General features: G+C 41.7%; 1 protein-coding gene across 1 annotated transcript in view; it reads right to left on the bottom strand.

Annotated features, from left to right (window-relative positions):
• The window catches only part of SLC2A5 (solute carrier family 2 member 5), a 56,907-nt gene extending 47,742 nt beyond the window's left edge, over positions 1-9,165 (bottom strand). The window contains exon 1 of the mRNA XM_074218530.1: positions 8,710-9,165. Within this exon, the coding sequence (XP_074074631.1) occupies positions 8,710-8,751 (42 nt within the window). The 5' untranslated portion in view covers positions 8,752-9,165. The remainder of the gene's footprint in view (positions 1-8,709) is intronic.
• Between the last annotated feature and the right edge of the window lie 11,087 nt (positions 9,166-20,252).

Genomic DNA, 20,252 nt, shown 5'->3' with positions numbered 1-20,252 from the left:
AACATTTTCTAAGTGACTGCTATATCAAGATTGGAGAAACAAGGGCAAAATAAAAAATCCATGCCTACACTCAAGTTTACCTTTTCCTGGGAGAACATGTTCACAGATAATTCAATATAAGGTAGTATGAGGAAGGGGAGAAAACTAACAATAGGGGATCAGGAAAGATTTCCTACAGGAGGTGGCCCCTGAATTGAGCCTTGAAAGAAGTTAAGGATCCTATGAGGCTCCTAAGGCAGATAGGTACTAGAGAATTATACTTGCAACTGGGAAAACCTAAGCTCAAACTCCCCCTAATTCCTGCTTGATATCAGCCTCAGTTTCCTTCTCTGTAAAATGGAGATGATAAATGCTGCTTCATTGCCTGATTCAACTCTTTATGACCTGCGTTTGGGATTTTCTTGTCAAAATTACTGGAGTAGTTTGTTATTTCCTTCTCCTCATTTGATAGATGTGGAAACTGAGGCAATCTAGGTCAAGTGATTTGCCCAGGAACATAACAGCTAGTAAAGTGTCTGAGGCAAGATTTCAACTCAGGAAGGTGAATTTTCCTAACTCCAGGCCTGTGTGCTATGGCGCCACCTAGTGACCTTACTTTGCCACTTATATAGCAGGCACTGCTGGGAACTCATGAAGATGAGTCTTCCTGATTCCAAGTCTCCAACTATCCCTAGAATGGTTTTTTAAATATTTATTAATTGATTGAAATCAAGATCAGAGATCTAAAATTGGAATAAACCTTAGAAATCACCACATTTTACTTATGAGGAAACTGAGACCCAGAAAGGAGAAAGCACTTGACCAAGGTCACCATGGCAGGAAGTAAGATTTGAACATGTCCTCTGACTCCAAAGCCAATATTCTTTTCCTCCTTGGGGGCAGAAGTGTAGACATTCAACACACAAATAAGTAAAACAGAAAGAATGTACTAATCACTAAGCCTCTTGATGCCTCAATTTCCTGATCTGCAAAATGGAGATTTTTGCAATATCTTCCATACAGTGTTTGGCTTTTGAAGGAAAGTGCTTTGTAAGTCTCAAATTCTAAAATGAATGTTCGTTATTATTAAAAAATAGAGAATTCTATCTATCTCAGCTCTTCCAGGCAAAAGTAGGGGAGAGGGAATTCCAGGAGAATAACAGAAACCCAAGAGAGATAACCCATTTCTGACTCTGTGTGGCCATATCTGATCTGATACAGTAAGCAGGAGAGGCTGGGGCTTTAAGCTAATAATTTCAAATAGACCTAATGGTCCATGTGATTTAAGCTTGAAATCTCTGAGTGATAAACTTAAACCTTATTAGAGTTATCATGACCTAGCCTGGGGAGACATCATACCATCAAAGGTAACTCACTGTTCAGGACTAGGTGGGGAGGGAGGGTAGAAACACAGTTTACCTTTTCTTCTCATCCTATTTTATGTCTCTGGTGACTTGTATAAAATAGAAACTGTTCTGTTAGCCAGCATAATGTGACTCTAACTTATCTTCCTAGAGTGATTTCAGATTATTCCCTTTCAGGTACTTGAAAATCTAGCCAAGTCTTCTTTCTTGCTGTTCCTCCACCAGGACATGTCATCTCCCATCTCTGTACCTTTGCACCAGTTGTCCCCCCATGGCTACAATGAAAGTTGTTTCAACTTACCTCTAGCTCTTAGATCTCCTGGCTTAATTCAAGATTCACTTCAAGTGCCAGGAAGACTTTCCCAGAACTTCCTATTCCTAGTTTCTCCCCCCTCACCAATCTACTGACTCCCTTCAATGGGAGTCCCTTTGATGGGAAGGTTTTTTATTTTTGTATTGCTAGTGTTTGGCATTCAGTAGGAGCTTCATTAATATTTAATTAATTGTTGGAGTTTTGCTTAGCACCTTCAGTCATCTTGGGGGGTGGTGATCATTGTAGACATAGGAGTAGATGAGATCACAGTGTGAAGGGGCAGGGGTATAAGAGAGAAAACTAAGAACAGAATTTGGGAAACTTAAATTTGGGAGAGAGGTCAGGCTGATTCCCAAGGCAGTATCAGAAGCTAGACAATTCTTCAGCCATTCATTTAACAATCATTCACTAAACTCTTATGAGGTACCAGATGGTTGGTTCTTGTCCTTCGTTATCCAAGAAGGCCAAAATGACATCTCTATGTTTGCAATAAACTACAGAGTGTCCAACTGTGACTGATTAGACCAATACAGACTGTGGATAGAAAGACAGACAAAAATACAATTCCTGCCCTCAAGAAGTTTGCATTCTAATAGGGGAGCAACATGCAAATTACTATATACAGGCAAGCTACATATAGAACAAATGAGGAGAAACAGCAAATAGAAGTCACTAGGATTAAGGAGGACTGGGAAGTGGGGGCTTTAGCTGAGGCTTGAAAGGAAGCCTGGAGACAAATGAGAAAGGAAAGAATTCCAGGCATGGTCAGAACTGAACTTTAAGAAGAGCAATATAACAGCTGAATGGAATATGGATTGGAGAGGGGAGAGACTTGAAGCAGACAGAGCACCAGCAAGCAATTGTAATAGTTACAGTCATTGAGGTGAGAGAACCTAGGCCAGAGGGGTGGCATTGTCAGAGGAGAGAAGGGGGCATATTGAAGAAATGTTACAGAAGATGGTCTGAAGGTGGAATTGGCAAAATAGGGTGGGGAAAAGAGAGAAATAGACAGACAGACAGAGAGATAGAGGAAGAGAGACAGAAACAGAGACAGTCAGAGACAGAGAGACTGAAAGACAGAGAGAGAGAGACTGAGAGACAAAGAGAGAGAAGAAGAGAAGAGAGAAGAGAGGCGAAGAGAGAAGAGAGGAGAGGAGAGGAGAGGAGAGGAGAGGAGAACAGATGAGAAGAGAAGAGAAAAGAAGAGGAGAGAAGAGAGGAGAGGAGAAGAGATAGAGGGAGGGGGAAGAAAGAGAGGAGGGGAGAGAAGGGAAAGGAAAAAAAGAAGGTAGAGGAGAGAAGACACCCAGGCTGCCTGGGAGGATGGTGAGGGCCTCAAGGATAATAGAGAATCAGGGCAGCTAGGTGGTACAGTGGATAGAGCACTGACCCAGTAGTCAGAAGGATCTAAGTTCAAATGGAGCCCCAGACACTTAAAAATTAGTTGTGTGACCTTGGGCAAGTCACTTAACTCCATAGCCTTTCAAATAAAAAAGTAATAGGAAACCTTGGAAGACAGGAGGACTTAAAGGCAATAAAGAGTTCAGCTCATAAATTTAGAACCAGAAGGGACTTTTCAGGCTCTGATACAATTTATGCCATTTTACAGAAGTTGAAAAGTGAAGCCAGAATCCGAATTTGAATCTTGGTCTACTGACTCCAAACCCAGGATTCTTGCCATTACACCACTGGCACCAGTCAAGGGAGTGCATACCTGCTGTGTAAGCCTTCAGGGGCCATTAAAAGCCTAACAATCTTTTTCAATAGAGTTTGACCTTTTTATCAGGTAGTGAATCAGTAAGGAAAGGGTGTGTTGGGAGAAATCAGGGCCTCAAGGAGTGGGGCACCTCATGCTCAGGCCACACCAAAAGAGCAGCATCCATTGGTTACACATTAGCTTACCAGGAGGTTTTTTATCTCTGAGAAGGAGGCAAGGCAGGGAAGAAGCAACACCAACAAGGATGCAGCCACTGAAGAAGGTGAAAGCCAAAGGGCTGTGTTTGGCATATTCTAAAGCACATGTCAAACCAACTCATTCTCTAGTTAAAGTAACATCAGTGGCTCCCCATTACCTTGAGGTCAAACTACAGCTTGTTCTCCAAGGTGGTTTAACTAGGCTGTCTCTCCAAACTAATTTCTCTTCCTTCCCCCTTCACACACTTTAGCCAGTCTAGTCTACTTGTTCCCTCTCAGCCCCATACCTGGAATACTCTCCCTTCTCTTTTCCTCTTCTTGGAGTGCCTACCTCCCTCCATTATGCTGAAGGGTCCCCTCCAGTACCTACTGGAGGCCTTTGCACATCTTCCCTCCCCCCTCATAATTATTTTGTTTATGTTGTATTGACCGGATCCCTTTTATATACATTGTATTGACTCATCAATGTACATGTCCATTGCCCTAGTGTAAAGAAAGCATCTCGAGGACAGAGACAATTTGGGGGCTATTTGTCTTTACACTGTCAGCAGCCAGACAGTCCTGGATTGGATTGAATTCCATTCCTTGACTTGTAATTTTCTTAGGAAAGGGAAAAGATCTACACCTTTAAGAAGTTTTTCCCCCATGTCCCAACTGATTTGGAAGGATATTTTCATGGCAGATGTAGTATCTCTTCATCCCTTTGCTCAGGTGCCCTCCTGAGACCCACCCCAGTATCTGACATATTCTCCCTCTTCATCACTACCCCATCTCTTTCCTTCAAAGTATACCTTGAGGATCACATCCTGCTTGAAGCCCATCTTCATTCCCTCATAGGATTGATCATTGACCTAGAGAAGGAAGGAGACCTCAGAGGATATTTAATCAAAATCTCTTCACTTTTTGTTTGAGGAAACTGAGGCCCAGAAGGCTAAGTTTTTTGGTCAGTGAACCTATGTTCTCTTACTTCAGTGCCAGGATTTAAATTGCCATTAGCTTCCCAGTAAACTTCATAGGGAGTCAGGTGGTTGCAGTGGGTAGAATGCTAGACCTGGAGACAGGAACATCTGAATTCAAATTTAGTGTCAGACAAGTCACATAATCTGTCAGCCTTAGCCGCCTCAACTATAAATTGGTGATAATAATGGCATGCACATCCCCAGGTTGTTGTGAGCATCAAATGAAATAAAGTTTATGGGTGCTAAATAAATACTTCCTCCTTTCTCCCTCTCTTTCAGAGAATAATCATTTTTAGAGACAGAAGAATCACAGGATCCAATCCCATTATTTTATAGATGAGGAAATTGAAATTGGAGGGAGAATAAGTGATTTCCTCAGGGTCCAGGAAGTGTCTGAATCAGGATTTGAACTTGGTTCTTCCTCCAAAGTCTAGGGCTCTATCCACTAAAATACTTTGTCAGACTCTCTTTTTTGCCTCTATCAAACTGTATCTTGAATTATGTTTATATACACGTGTGTGTGTGTGTGTGTGTGTGTGTGTGTGTGTGTGCGTGTGCTCCCCCACAAGTTCCTTGAGAGCAGGTCCTGTGTTGCTTCTAATTTTTCCTTTGTGTTCACTAGTAATATAATAATAATAATAATAATAAATAATCCTTTAAATTTTGAAGAACACTTTCTTATGTTATGTTAAGGAGTATCACTTTGAGGGAGGTGCTACTTCTATTATACCCATTTTACAGATGAGAAAAATGAGACTCAGGGAAATTAAGGGTCTTGCCCAAGATTGGACAGTACCTGCTTTTGTTTTTGTATTTGTTATCTCCAGTGATTAGCACAGCCTGGTTGGTGGCAAATATTAATAAATGTTTTTCCATTATTCTTTCATTTATGCATTCATTCATTCAATCTATCTCCTCCCAAGCTCTGCTTATAGCACAACCATCAGTCATTTTCCCAGGTTCATTGGTGATGGGAGGTTGTGGTAAGGCATCAGCAAGCATTTATTAAGTGCCCTGCTAGTCAGTCAATAGAACTTTGGTGACAACTTACTGTATGCTGCCATTGAACTTAGCTGTGGGGATAGAAGGAACATAAAAGACAGACCTAGCCCCAAGGAATTCGCAGACAAATGGGGGAGATAACCAACCAAAAATGTACAAATGAGTGCCATGCTGAGAACTGGAGATAAAAAGTTTGGAAGGATTTCATAGCCTGAGGAAATAAAATGTATTTGTATTTCTTCTCTCTCTCTCTCTCTCTTTCCTTTTCCTTTCTCTCTCCCTCTCTCCTTCTCTTCTCTCTCTTTCTCCCCTCTCTCTTCTCTTCCTTTCTCTTTTCTTCTCTCTGTCTCTCTTCTCCTTTCTTTCTCCCTCTCTCTCTCCTCTTCCTCTCTCTCTTACATTCTCTTCTCTTCCTTTCTTCTCTGTTTCTCTCCTCTCTCTCTCTCCCTCTCTCTCTCTCTCTCTCCCTCCCTCTCTCTGTATGTATGTATAGCTATTAGTACAAGATAAATTCAAAGTCAGTTTTGGGGGAATGTACATTGAATATACATTAAAGAGGATCAGGAAAGATTTCTTGCCGAAGGAAGAATTTGAACTGAACCTGAAAAAAATCTAGGGAAGTCAGAAGGAAGAGATGAGGATAGGGAAAAGGGATTTTAGTTTGGGGCATTTATGAATTTTGAGGGGAGAGGAGGAAAAGATAGCAGCAACCAAGGGCCTAGGTTAGAATCCTAGCTTTGTCACCTTGGGCAAGTCCCTTGGCCTCTCTGGGTTTGGTTTCCTCATCTGGACAATGAAAGAGTTGGATCATACAATATTTTTAGGAAGAGGCAATCAGAATTGAATGACTTCTCCAGGGTCACACAACTAATAAGTGTCTGTGGCTGAATTTAAACTCAGGTCCTCCTAACTCCAAAGCCTGTGCCCCATTCACTGAGGTACCTAGCACTTTGAGATTGTATAGTCTTTAAAGTTTCCCCAGTTCTAAAACAATGGAAATTTCAAGGAGGTAGCATACTTACTCCTTCATTGAAGTCCATTCATTCATTGAATAAGTATGTAAAACAAATAATGAGCATATATAATGCCTTTTGTCAGAGAATATACTGTGTTTTCATAAATGTTATGCCACTTGAACAAATTGCATTTATTAAACACTTGCTTTGTGCCAGAAACTGGGGCTGCTAGGTGGTGCTATAGTGGATAGAGTGGATAGAGCCTTGGAATCAGTAGGACCTGAGTTCAAATTTGATCTCAGACACTTACTAGCTGTGTGCAAGTCACTTAACCCTGATTGCCTTACATCCAGGGTCTCTAGTTGTCCTGATTCCTATCTGGCCACTGGACTTTTGGAGGGGAAAGTAAGGTGGGTGACTTAGTACAGCACCATCTCACTGACATCTAATTCACAGGATTGTCCTGGCATCACCTCCCTGATGGCATGGTCTTTTTCAAGAATGAAGGACAAACATCATCCTCATGCTACTCTGAGAATTCTCTGACTTCTTCACTATGCCCCAGGAAGCTAATGACTGGGATAACCTCATCCTCTTAAGGTTTCATCAGACTCTGCCTCCTCACCCTCACTCTGGCTCTCTGGTTAGAGGCAGGGGCTATGAACTCCAAACTTCCATTTAAGAAGGCAACTCATGTAGGAAGAATCATCTTCATGAGTTCTTATCTAACCTCAGGTAATTGGTAGGTATGACCCCAGTCAAAACCCTGTTTGCCCCAGTTCCTCATGTGTAAAATGAGTTGGAGAAGGAAATTGCCAATCACTCCCATATCTTTGCCAAGGAAACCCCAAATAGCGGTCACAAAAAGAGAAAAAGAGTCTGGAACAATCGACTTCCTTTTCTATTTTGTGTACTTTATTAGATTGGAAGCTCCTTGAGGGCATGTATTGTCTCTTTTCATATTTGTGGATTTCCATTTCTAAATCAGGACTTGGTTTATGTAGATGTAGTAAATGTGTATTGACTATTGTTGCTAGGAAATATCATCAATCAATCAACAAAGCATAAGACACAGGTATCCCCATCCTTGTCACATAAATATCTAACATAATGGGCACTGTTGTCTGTCCTTCCTTCTCAAAAAAGATCATGACATCAGGGAAGTGATGCTATGACAAGCACATGAATTAGACTGAGTGAAGGGGTGCTGTGCTAAGTGACCAACCAGCCTCACTTTCTTCTCCAGAGCCATCTGGGTCCAGTGACCAGATATGGATCAGAATGACTGGAGATGACTCTAGATGACATAAAGATTGAAAAGATCCCTGCTCTCCAGATCTCTCATTTTAACTGAGTACCAGAAAAATAACTATAAGATACATACAAAGGATTTTCAAAACCATTTACAGGACAAAGAACAAAAGGACTGGGAGCATAAAGGGAGACTTCACTTGCATTAAACCTGGCAGAAGGTTAAAAATCATTATATAAGAATATTTTCAGTTTCTTCTGTAGACCAAAAAAATAAAATCAATTTTGAAATGAACCTGATTATATTGTCAGAAGAAACAGCTAAGAAAAGAGTGCATTCATTCCGTACATGTGGGGCTAAGCTGGCATGGAGACAAAAGATATGATAATTCCTATACAAAGAAGAGCAAAAAAACCCAGTTGAATAACAGTTAAGAGCTGACTGATAAGCTTTAAGTGAAGTGGGAATAGGAAGTCATATTGCCAGGGGATAAAGTATAATACCTGAAAGGGACCTGAAAACCCATACAATAGGATCACTTTATTTTATAGGCTGAATACTAAGGCAAGGAGAAATTATAGTCAAATAACTAAGAGGCAGGAGTAGGATTTGAACCCAGGTCCCATGACTCTAAATTCAGTTTCCTTTCCACTGGATGCCTCCCTCTTACCTTTGGAAGCTAAAAGGCACAGGTGAGGATTTTTGTCCTTTGTTCTCAAAGAAGACCATGACATTAGGGGAGGTGATGCCATGACAAGCACATGAATTGGATTTGAGTGAGGGGTTGATTTGCTAAGTCACCAGCCTTCACTTTCTCCTCCGGAGCTATCTGGATCCAGTAGCAAGATATTAATCAGGAGGACTAGAGATGGCCCTGGAAGCTGCCAAGGATGAGTGAAGACAAGTTGAGGCTGAATTCCTGGATCCTCCCTGATTCCAAACAGAGTAAGTTGGCAGACTCCATACTCACCCCTGGGGCTGCAGCATGATTGGAAACTTTGCTGGTACACATCCTGGGTCTTGTCGAAGAAAGGCCTGGGACCAGGAGGGACTACTCAAAAATCACCAGCTGTGGGGTCAAGCCTTGAAAGGGAACAGTTAGGACAGCTCCCTCTTCCTTGTCCCGAGACCCACCGCCCTTATCTTCCTGGTAAGCTTGGAAAGGAAAGGAAATGTTCCCTTCCCTCTAGGCAGAGGCAAATCTTGACTCCCAGGCTGTTCTTTTTCTGATCCTCATGTTGCTAGTTTTCAGAGCTGTCCTTCCTGGTGGGCAGAGCCCTTGCAAGTTGATTCAGCATACATCTGGTTTAATAGCAGGAGAAGGGACACCTAAAATTGGCAGGGATGGTCCTGGCCCATTTCTGACCAGAATCTTGGGAGGACATATTCTGATGTCCTCATTCTGCAAATGAGATAGACTCTTTCTCTATTAGCCCCAAGTATTTAATAGTTATAGTCCTTGCCTCTTAGAAGCTTAAGGGGGAGGGAAGAAATTAGAGAACACAATATACTCACAACTGATTGGTTTAAGATTGGGAAAGGAACACCAACAAGGTTGTTTATTGTCACTTTATTTATTTAACTTCTATGCAGAGTACATCATGTGACATGCCAGACTAGATGAATCAAAATCCGGAATTGAAGCTATTGGGAGAAATATCAACAATCTCAGATATATAGTGGTTAGTCCTCTATGGCAGAAATTGAAGAAGCTGAAAGAGGCAAGTGTGATAGCTTACTGGAAGCTTAACATTCAAAAAACCTAGTTCTTGGCAGTTGGTCCCATCACTTCCTGTCTAAAAGAGGGAGAAGACATGGAAACAAAGTCAGAATTTACATTTTTGGGCTCAGAGATAACTACAGATGGTGACTATAGTGATGAAATTAAAAGATACTTGCTTTTGGGAAGAAAAGCTATGGCAAATCTGGACTCAAAAGCAGAGACATCACCCTGCCAACAAAAGCCCATGTCATCAAAGATATGGTTTCTTTTTCCAGTTACTATGTATGACTGTGAGAGTTGGACTATATGGGAAGTTTAAGCACTGAGGAATTCAAATTGTGGTGCTGGAGAAGACTTTTGAGAGTCCCTTTGATGCAGAGAAACCTGGGAATGGGAGTGATGAGATCAGTTGAAGACAAACTTTGTTAATCTTTTGTTTGCATTGTTAAAGGAAATCTACCTTCTTCCTTTATCATCTAATCTAGGCCACACCTGAGGGCCTGACCTTCATCATGATTTAAATTGCATGATCTTCTGCTGGGGCAGCCAGGGAGTTCAGGCACTGGAAACACCCAAGATCACCCAAAAGAGACTCAAGACCACCCAAAAAGGCAAAATCTCCAATGTGGGACTTGGTTACTCCCAGGTCCCCACCTTCTCCCATGGACTCTGGGAGAGAATTTAAGGAGACTGAGGAAGGGGCTCAACTCTCTTTTACCTTCCAAGCCTCCTGCTGAACCCTGGTCAGCTGGTCTGGCCAACTCAATCAGCAATCCATGTGGTCTTCTCTTTAAACCCTTTTTAACTTTTTCCTATTACTTTCTTAACATGTTTTAACTTCCTTTAATCAATCTCTATTTTCTTTCCAAAACCTGCATTCCCAAGTCTGAGTCAGGATTGATGGTAGGGCAGAACTGAACCTAAGAAAGAAATCACCCACAAGACATTGGACAAGGAGATCAAATCAATCAATACTTTAATTGATTCAATTCAGGCTATTCAATGGAAGCTCAGATACTGAAGTAAAGTTGAAATATTTTGACCACATAATGAGAAGAAGGGATTCACTGGAAAAGACCCTGATTTGGGGAAAGATTGAAGACAAAAGGAAATAGGGAATGGCAGAGGATGAGATGGAGAGATAATATGGACACAACAACCCAGCACTTAGACTTTGAGAGATAGTGGATGATAGAAGACTTGAGGTGCTATAGTACATGGGGTCACTAAATGTCAGCACTGAACAACAATATGATAGTAACTCAAGCCTTGAATTTGTCCAAGAGTAAAGATTCACATTGAAAATTTAGCAATCAACTTCACTTGATACAGACTGGTTCCAACACAAACCTGGGCTCTTTAAAAGATAATGGTGAAGTGGCTAGAGGATACTGGAGCCTTGGAATTTCACTTCTGACCCTTAGGCTGTATGACCTTGAGCATTTTACTTAACCTCTATGAGCCCAAGTTTCCTCATCTGTCAAATAAACTGAAGAAGTGTTTGCCAAGAAAACACCAAATAGGTCATGAAGGGTTAGATGTGAGTGGTAACCAAAAGAGGGGGTTGGCCAACATGATCCTCGAAGTTCTGTCCAGTTGTAAAATCTATGATCTAAGAACAAAATCAAGGGAAAAGTCCGGTGTCGTTTTTGGTAATGTACATGCTATGAGTCTCTAGAGGGAAAAAAAGATTCTTAAAATTAAACAACTAATGTGAACTCATCCAACCTTTCTGGAGGGCAATTTGGAATTATGCCCAAAGGGCAAAAAAATGTGTATACTGTTTGATCCAACAATACCACTACTGCATCTATTCCCTGAAGAGATGATGAAAAAGGGTAAAAACATCACTTGTACAAAAACATTCATAGCAGCCCTGTTTGTGGTGGCAAAGAATTGGAAATCAAGTAAATGTCCTTCAGTTGGGGAATGGCTTAGCAAATTGTTGTATATGTATGTCATGGAACACTATTGTTCTGTTAGAAACCAGGAGGGAGGGGAATTCAGGGAAACCTGGAGGGATTTGCATGAACTGATGCTGAATGAGATGAGGAGAACCAGAAAAACACTGTACACCCTAACAGCAACATGGGGGTGATGATCAACCTTGATGGACTTGCTCATCCCTTCAATGCAACAACCAGGGACAATTTTGGATTATCTACAATGGAAAATGCCATCTGTATCCAGAGAAAGAATTGTGGAGTCTGAACAAAGACTATTATCTTCAATTTAGGGAAAAAAAAATCTGTTATCTTATTATGTAATTTTGTTATCTTATACTTTATTTTTCTTCCTTAAGGATATGATTTCTCCCTCATCACATTCAACTGAGAACACCATGGAAACAATGTAAAGACTAACAGAATGCCTTGGGGGGGGGAAGGAAGCAAGAATGGGGGAAAATTTGTAAAACTCAGAATAAAATCTTTCAAAAAAAATTAAACAGCTAAATCTTCAATTCTTATTCCAAGCTCTTTGCCATTTGCAAAGTGTTTTATAGCATTTTTATTTGATATTTCATTTTATTTTTTCAATTATATGATATGAAGTTTTTCAACATTTATCCATTTGCATATTTATAAGTTAAACATTTTTCTTCCCCCTCCCTTCCCCCCCTCCCCTCATCGGTGAACAGTCTAGTTTACACATAGTACCTTACTTACTTTATTCTCACAACAACCTTGGGAGGGAGGTGCCATTATTTCCCCCATTTTGTGGCCAAAGACACTGAAGGAGACAAAAGTCAAGTGACTTGGCCAGGGTCACACAGCTAGTGGGTATCTGATCCCAGGTCCAATGCTCTCTCCACTGTACAGCTGAGCTGCCCAGTGATTCAGAGCTAATAGGAATAGATCATAGAGATAATCTAGTCTTACCACTTCAATCTATAATGAAAAAATTGATGCCCAGAGAAAGGGCATGGGCCCCAGGTCATATCACCAGTGATTAAAAGCTGAGATTGGAATTCAGACCCTCAGCCTCTTAGTTGTTGCTTGTGCCCCTAATCTGTATAAATTGGAGTTAATTGACCCCAAATATAATTTGGCCATATCTGGAATAAGATAACATATCAACTGGGGAATTCTGAAAGGGAAAGAAAAGGAGCTGGGTGAGGTGGGTAGTAAATAGAGCTCTTGCAGCAGGAAGGCCTAGGTTCAAATCTTCCCTAAATCTCAGTCATCTCTTCTGTAAAATGTTGGGGGTTAGATTTGAGATTAAGGTCTGCTTCAAGTCTTTTAAATCCCTGTAATGAAGCTAGGAGTTTCCAGATCTGTCAATTCTACTTTCCCAACTTCTCTTGAATACTCTTCCTTCTACCACCACCTTGGTGCCGGCCCCCATCTTCTCATGCCTGGATTATTGCAACAGCTGCTGGAAGGTTAACCTGCTTCAAGTTTCTCCCCACTCCAATCCACTCTCTGTTCAGCTTCCAAATTGATCTTTCTAAAGTAAGAGCCTCTGCCCTATTCAAAGTCACTTTGAGGGCTCCCTATTATCTTTAGGTTTAAGTATATCAATTAATAAGCATATATTCAGTATATTGGTCAGAAATTCTTAGGGTCTTCCCTTCCCAGATTGATTTGTTTTAAACCAGGTAAAAGAGGTCATTCTTTGCCTCATTTCTTCCTTATCCATCCTTAAACACTGAATGAGTGTTGCCTCTGTCAAGCTAAGACCTATTAAAGACCTTAGTTTATTTTTTTTTTGAACAAAAGTAGTATTTAATGGTACAAATATTAGCTTCCACAGTTACCCATATTCTTCACTCTAGAAATGCTCGGATTAAGCAACTATCATTGTCAAGTGAAGACATGGAGAAAGGTGGATGATCATTCAACACTCAGCTCATTAGAACAAAAGTGAAAGACTTGAGCTATAATTATATTACAGACCCATATTAATAAATAACACCAAATTTCTTCAGTCCATATGCTTTCTCCAGCCTGTCCCCCTCAGCAAGGCTAATAATGTTTATCATCTGCTTCCATCTTGGTTAGAACAACTAGCTTGGAATCACACCAATTATTTTAAACCCTTCTCTCCTTCCACACCTACTCTTCTATGGGAATGCCATAATTTACAGAGCTGGCATTAAAGCCAGCAAGACCTGGGCTCAAGTTCTGGATGTGACATATACTGACATTAATCCTCAACAAATTACTTAACTTCTCAATGTTTTGGGCAACTCTCAAGATTATGCATTGCCAAGACACAGTGGATCTTCATTGGTAAAGGATTTCACCTAGAAGTTCCCCATATCAATGAAATTACAAGTCCAATTTTTATTTCCTTTAGCCTAAATTTTATATAATATCTCTCAGTTGAAAGTTTCCTCAGAGGTCTTATCTAGTCTACTCCAGATCTGAACAAAAATCCTCCTCTAAAATACCCCAAGTGGGTATCCAGCTTTTGTTTGAAGACTTCCAGGGTGAGGTGGCTAGGTGGTACAGTAGATAGAGCACTAGCCTTGGAGTCAGGAGTACCTGAGTTCAAATCTGGCCTCACTTAATAATTACCTAGCTGTGTGGCCTTGGGTAACCCCATTACCTTGCAAAAAAGCTAAAAAAAAAAGTCTGAAGACTTCCAGCGAAACACAGTGCTTTTGAGGGCATCCCATTGCCATCTTTGGGTAGCTATAATTGTTAATGTTTTGCCTTTTTTTGCAACTTGTATTCACTGAGACAACTACTTCTGTTTTCTGATACAAGCTGAATGAGTCTAAACCCTCCTCCATTCACCACACCTGGAAATACCCGAAGGTGGCTACCATATGCTATCACCCTTAAATCTCTCTTCTCCGTTTTAAGCATTATCCTCATATGAAATGACTATTTAGTCATAGTGCCTATAACAGGATTTAATTTTATGGACCAGGTAATTAAATGAATAACATAACACTTTTGTCATCAACTTTCAAGTTTGTCTGAGACCAGATTTTAACAGAAACATCTTATAAATATAGTCTAAATCACACAATTCTTAGGGGTTGCACAATTAGGCCAAAGGTTAGATTCAAATAACAATAAAGCAGAATGAATCAATTAAACATATATGACTTTTTACACAAGTTGGTAATGGACAAAAAAACAAGTGAGTTGATAAAAGTGACAAAAAAATCTGAGATGGGATAGACTGTTTCCAAAGTTGCTGAGAGGCAAAATTCAACACATAGAGCAAAATTACAGCTTCTCAGAAATAGAAAGGTCTGCATCTGAAGGCAATGAATTCCCTATCCCTAAGGGAAGACCTTAGTTTAAAAAGGCTAGGGTCTCCCACTGAATTCTGGTCCATCTCCAGTCGCCCTGATTCATTTCTGGCCTCTGGACCCAGATTATTCTAAAGGAAAAAGTGAGGAAGACTTAGCACAGCCCACCTTCACTCAAATCCAAGTCACTTGTACATCATGGCATCACCTCCCTGGTGTCAGAACAATATTAAGTACACTTCAGGTGGATAGAGCACTGGGCTTGGAATCAGGCCAACTCATCCTCATGAGTTCAAATGGGGCCTCAAACAATTACTCAGTAAACAGAAGGGTGAGAAAAACACAACTGGAATATAATCATAAAAATGACTGATGAAATCTGCTTGATTCTGTTTGAATCCAAAGCAAACCATTCAATCCCACAGTAACAGAATTCTCTGCTCCACTGATGCCCAAGAGATCAATGCTTATCAGTTCTCTTTTTAGGTTTTTTTTTTGGCAAGGCAATGGGGTTAAATGGCTTGTTCAAGGCCACACAGGTAATTATTAAGTGTCTGAGGTCAGATTCGAACTGAGGTACTGCTGGCTCCAGGGCCAGCCCTCTATCCACTGCACCTCCTAGTCACCTATTAGTACCCATTTTCACAGCATCCTTGACATCAAAGCCCATCCCCCCCCAGAAGGATTCCCTTTACCATACCACCCCCAAGTGGTTGGTCATCTTGCTTTCCAACCTAACCTTCTAGCCTGAGGAAATACTCCACTGCAGCAGGGTAGGCCACCCCTTCCACTGTGAGATTACTTGTACTCCAAGCTCTCTAAACTGGAGTTCTGGAACCCTCTGCTCTGAATGGTGGAGAAGGCTTTCAGGGCCTCATTGGCCTGTCTGCAGCTTCTACCCCATCGCTCCTGGAATCAGTCTAATAATCCCTCTTCCACATAATGGCTGTTTGGGTTTCTTTTTTAATAAATTGTTTTCTCTCAGTGGTTAATTGAGCTTTAATTTCTTTTTGAAGTGGGAAGAGGGATGGGGAGAATAAGGATGAGGGAGGAGAGAGAAGGAGAAAAACAGAGAAAGGGGAGAAGAAGGAGAAGAAATAGGGGGAGAGGAGAGAAAGGGGGAGAGGAGGAAGAGAGGAAAGAGATAGACAAAGAGAAAAAGAGACAGACACACAGACAGAGAGATACAGAAAGAAAGGGAGAGGGAGAAAGGGAAAGAGGGAAGGGGAAGGGGAATAAATAGGGGATAGAGAGGAGAGAAAAAAGAGACGAGGAAGAGAGGTGGGAAAGGGGAGGTAGGGAGGATGAGAGGGAGAGTAGAAAGAGACAGAGACAGAAACAAAGAAAGATGATGTGTAATAACATCAGATTTTATGAAAGCCCCAAATCTACTGTCTCAGATGGTGACAAAGGGCTTTTAAAATTATTTACATATACTCTAAGGAGGCATGAGTTTGCTAGAGTGTGTCCTCCCTGTGTAGATGTGAAATACATTATCCCTCTCTGCTTCCCTGATGGTCACTGACCATCCTGAACCTCCCCCAACACTAGAGGGAGCCCTGGGCCTTCTGGTTGAGCACTTCAAACATGTCTCAGCTCCCCCAGGCTCCAGGATTCCACTTTCCACCTCCTTGACCATGAGGTAGGACCAGAGACTGGACACCATCTTTGCCAAAGTCTTCCTCCCCTTACTTGACCCTGATCTCTGAAGCAACATTAGGCTTATTTATGCAAAGGTTCTGTGGCTCTACTCAGAGGCTGCCTAGGCTGAAGGTCTCTACTCTGAGGGACCCTCCACTTCCCACTTCCTAAAACCTATCAGTGACACCCCCATCCATCTGGAGTCCTCATCTTGTTCTTTGTGTCCTCTGGAACCTCCTGTTCTATATGTAACAACCTGCCCTTCATACTAGACCCCTAACCTCCTCCTTTCACAGTTTAATACTTCACTAAGAAGGAGTTAGGCCTACGCAGCTGCTAGCCCTCTTTCTTTTCTTTTTCTTTTTTAAAGATCATATTACACAAGAGATGTGTATTTTTACATTAATAAAATATCCTTGTTTAAGAGTAAATGAAATACCCCCTCCCCCCATAAATATAGACTTGCTTGAGCAATAAAGGGGAGAGAAAAAAGTTAAAATTTAAAAAAAATAATAGTAATAATTGTAGGTATGACCAGGTGGTGAAATGGACGAAGCACCAGCCCTGTAGCCATGAGCACCCGAGCCCACATCCAGCCCCATACACCCAACAATCACCCATCTGTGTGACATGCAAGCCACCCAATCCCCACTGCCCTGCAAAAAACCAAAAAAGAAGAAGAAAGAAGACCCCAAATAAAATAAAATAGTAATAATAGTAGGGGTGGCTGGGTGGCAGACAGAGCATTGGCCCTTGAGCCAGAAGCACCCGGCTCCAAATCCGGCCTCAGACAACCACTGATCACCCTGCTATGTGGCCCCAGGCAGGCCACCCAGCCCCATTTGCCCTGCACCCTCCCCCAAATAATAATAATGAAAAATGTGCTTCAGACTTTGTTCCAACACCAACAACTCTGTCGTGGGTGGATCACATTCTTTATGGTAAGTCCATCACAAAAGTTACTTCCATATTTTTCCAGTGTTGCCATTGCTGATCGCAACTCCCTCCTTTCTTATTTCTCCACTACCATGTACTATATTCTCTCTCTCCTTTCACTCCAATTCTTCTGTAGGGTATCTGAATGGCGCAGCAGACAGATCCCTGGTCCTGGGGCCAAGAGGCCCCGAGGCCCCATACCACCCCTTAGGCCCAGCATCCACCTGGTGCTATGGTCCTGGACAGGCCTTCCAATCCCAGCCCCTTGCAAGAAGTAAAAAAGAAAATGTGTTATATCTGACCACTCTCCCACCATGGTCCATCCTCTCCTCCTTTATTCACATCCCCACCCCTTCCCCCTGCTCCCCCCTCCTTCTTACTCCTGTTGTCTATACCCCATTGAGTATATTTGCTGTTTCCTCTTCTAGCCACCTCTGATGATAGCAAAGGTTCCTTCATTCCCCCTTGCCTCCCCCCTTCCATATCATTGCAATAGCTCATTGTAATAAAGAAAAATCTTATTATATGAAATATCTTAGCCTATTCCCCCTCTTCTTTTTCTTTCTCCCATTACATTTCCCCTTTTTTTCTATTGACTCCATTTTTACACCATATTTTATCTTCGAATTCAGCTTTATCCTGCGCTTCAACTATAAAAGCTCCCTCTACCTGCTCTATTAACTGAGAAGGTTCATATGAGTATTATCAGTGTCATTTTTCTATGCAAGAATACATGCAGTTCATCATCATTAAGTCCCTCATATTTTCTCCTTCTCCTCCACTCTCCATGCTTCACCTGAGTCCTGTATCTGAAGATCAAACCTTCTGTTCAGCTCTGGCCATTCCAAAAGGAACCTTTGAAATTCCCCTGGTTCATTGAAAGTCCATCTTTTTCCCTGGAAGAGGACATTCAGCCTTGCTGGGTAGTTCATTCTTGGCTGCATTCCAAGCTCTTTTGCCTTCCGGTATATTATATTCCAAGCTCTATGAGCTTCCAATGTAGTTGCTGCTAAGTCCTGTTTGATCCTGACTGCAGCTCCACGATATTTGAACTGTGTCCTTCTGGCTGCTTGTAATATTTTCTCTTTGACTTGGGAGTTCTGGAACTTGGCTATAATATTCCTGGGGGTTGGTTTTTTGGGGTCTATTTCTCGGGGGGGATCAGTGGATTCTCTCCATTTCTATTTTTCCCTCTGCTTCTAGAATATCAGGGCAATTTTCCTGTAGTAATTCTTTGAAAATGATGTCAAGGCTCTTTTCCTGATCATGACTTTCAGGTATTCCAGTAATTTTCAAATTATCTTTCCTAAGTCTGTTTTCCATATCAGTTGTTTTTTTCAATGAGATATTTCACATTTTCTTCTAAGTTTTCATGTTTTTGGTTTTGAAGTATTGATTCCTGATTTCTGGTAAATTCATCAATCTCCCTGAATTCTATTCTTTGTCTGAAGGATTTGTTCTCCTCAGAGAGTTTTCTTATCTCTTTTTCCATCTGGCCAGTTTTGCTTTTTAAAGCATTCTTCTCCTCAATAACTTTTTGAACTGTTTTATCCATTTGACCTAAGCTGCTTTTTAGCATGCTATTTTCTTCAGCATTTTTTTAGATTTCCTTGACTAGGCTGCTGACTTCATTTTCATGTTTTTCCTGCATCTCTCTCCTTTCTTTTCCCAGTTTTTCTTCCAACTCCCTCATTTGATTTTCAAAGTTTTTTTTTTGAGCTCTATCATAGCCTGAGCCCAATTTCTGTTTTTCTTGGAGTCTTTAGATGCAGGAGCTTGTGCTTCCTCATCTTCAGACTGAGTATTTTGATCCTTCTTGGGCTCATTTGCAAAATATTTCTCAATGGTCTTCCTCTTATTTCTCTGCTTGCTCATTTTCCCAGCCTGGGCCTGGTTTCAGGGGGCTTCCTGAGTTTTTGGGACACTCCCACAAGGGTCTCAGTGTGTGAGACTCTGTCCTCCCTCCTGGTCTGTGAATGACCATATGTGCCCCCTCTGCCATGGCGCTGAGGTGGGGGGGGGGCTGCTGTTCTATGGGGGGCCTAGACTACAGTCAGGTTCTGAATGTGGTCAGAACCCCAGCCTCCTGTTCCAGAGGCAGAGGACAGAGCTCTGCAGTCTCTCTTCACTCCCTCCCTAGGTTCAATGGGATCATGCCCTGGGGGCTCCTGCTTACCCACTCTGCCTGCTTTTGTTTCCGGCTCTGGGCTACCAAAAGACCATGCTGCTTGCTGTGTGCCCTGAGGGCTGGGCTCCACATGCTTGCTCTGGCAGAGGTCCCCCGCTGTTCCCCCACTTTGTGCCTGGTGCTCCCGGGGGTGTAGCTCTGGAGACTCCCCCACTGCTATGAGCTGGGGCTCCCAGCACCCTGGGGCTGACTCTGGGAGGCTGAAGTTCTTTTGCTCTGGCGGGCCACCCCTCAGATCCCGGGAGCAGAGCCTTTCTGCTCTTTTCCAGGTTACCTTGAGTAGGAGAACTGCCTCACTGGGTCCCTTTGTGGATTCTGTCTCTCGAAAGTTTAGTTAAAGTCCTTAGTTTATAAGTTTCATCAGAGAGCACCTAAGACTTGATCCTTTCTTGTAGCCAACTTGGCTCTGCCCCCCTAGCCCTCTTTCAATTCTCAAATTAGATGATAAATTCTACCAGGAAAAAATCCTCTTTAAGTTTTAAAGTCAAAGGAACATTCAGTACCACTCTTCTTTGACATATAGGATGATCTCTGAGTAGGAAGGACTCAGGAAGCAAGAAGAAAATGGACTCCAGAATCTAGTGCCCACAGATATCTTATAAGAAAGGTTGTCAAAAGAATTACTTTTTTAAAAAAACCCATTGACTTTTTGTTTTTTTGCAAGGCAAAGGAGTTAAGTGGCTTGCCCAAGGTCACACAGCTAAGTAAGTATTAATCTGTGACCTATGACAATCAGCAGGGATATTTCTATTTTAGTCATTGCTAATAAGATTCTTCTCAGTAGGCTGACCCTCCACTTAGAAGACGGTCACCTCC

The sequence above is a fragment of the Macrotis lagotis genome, chromosome 1 (assembly GCF_037893015.1).
Source record: "Macrotis lagotis isolate mMagLag1 chromosome 1, bilby.v1.9.chrom.fasta, whole genome shotgun sequence".
In the NCBI taxonomy this organism is placed as follows: domain Eukaryota; kingdom Metazoa; phylum Chordata; class Mammalia; order Peramelemorphia; family Peramelidae; genus Macrotis; species Macrotis lagotis.
This window is presented reverse-complemented; position numbering and strand designations above follow the sequence as displayed.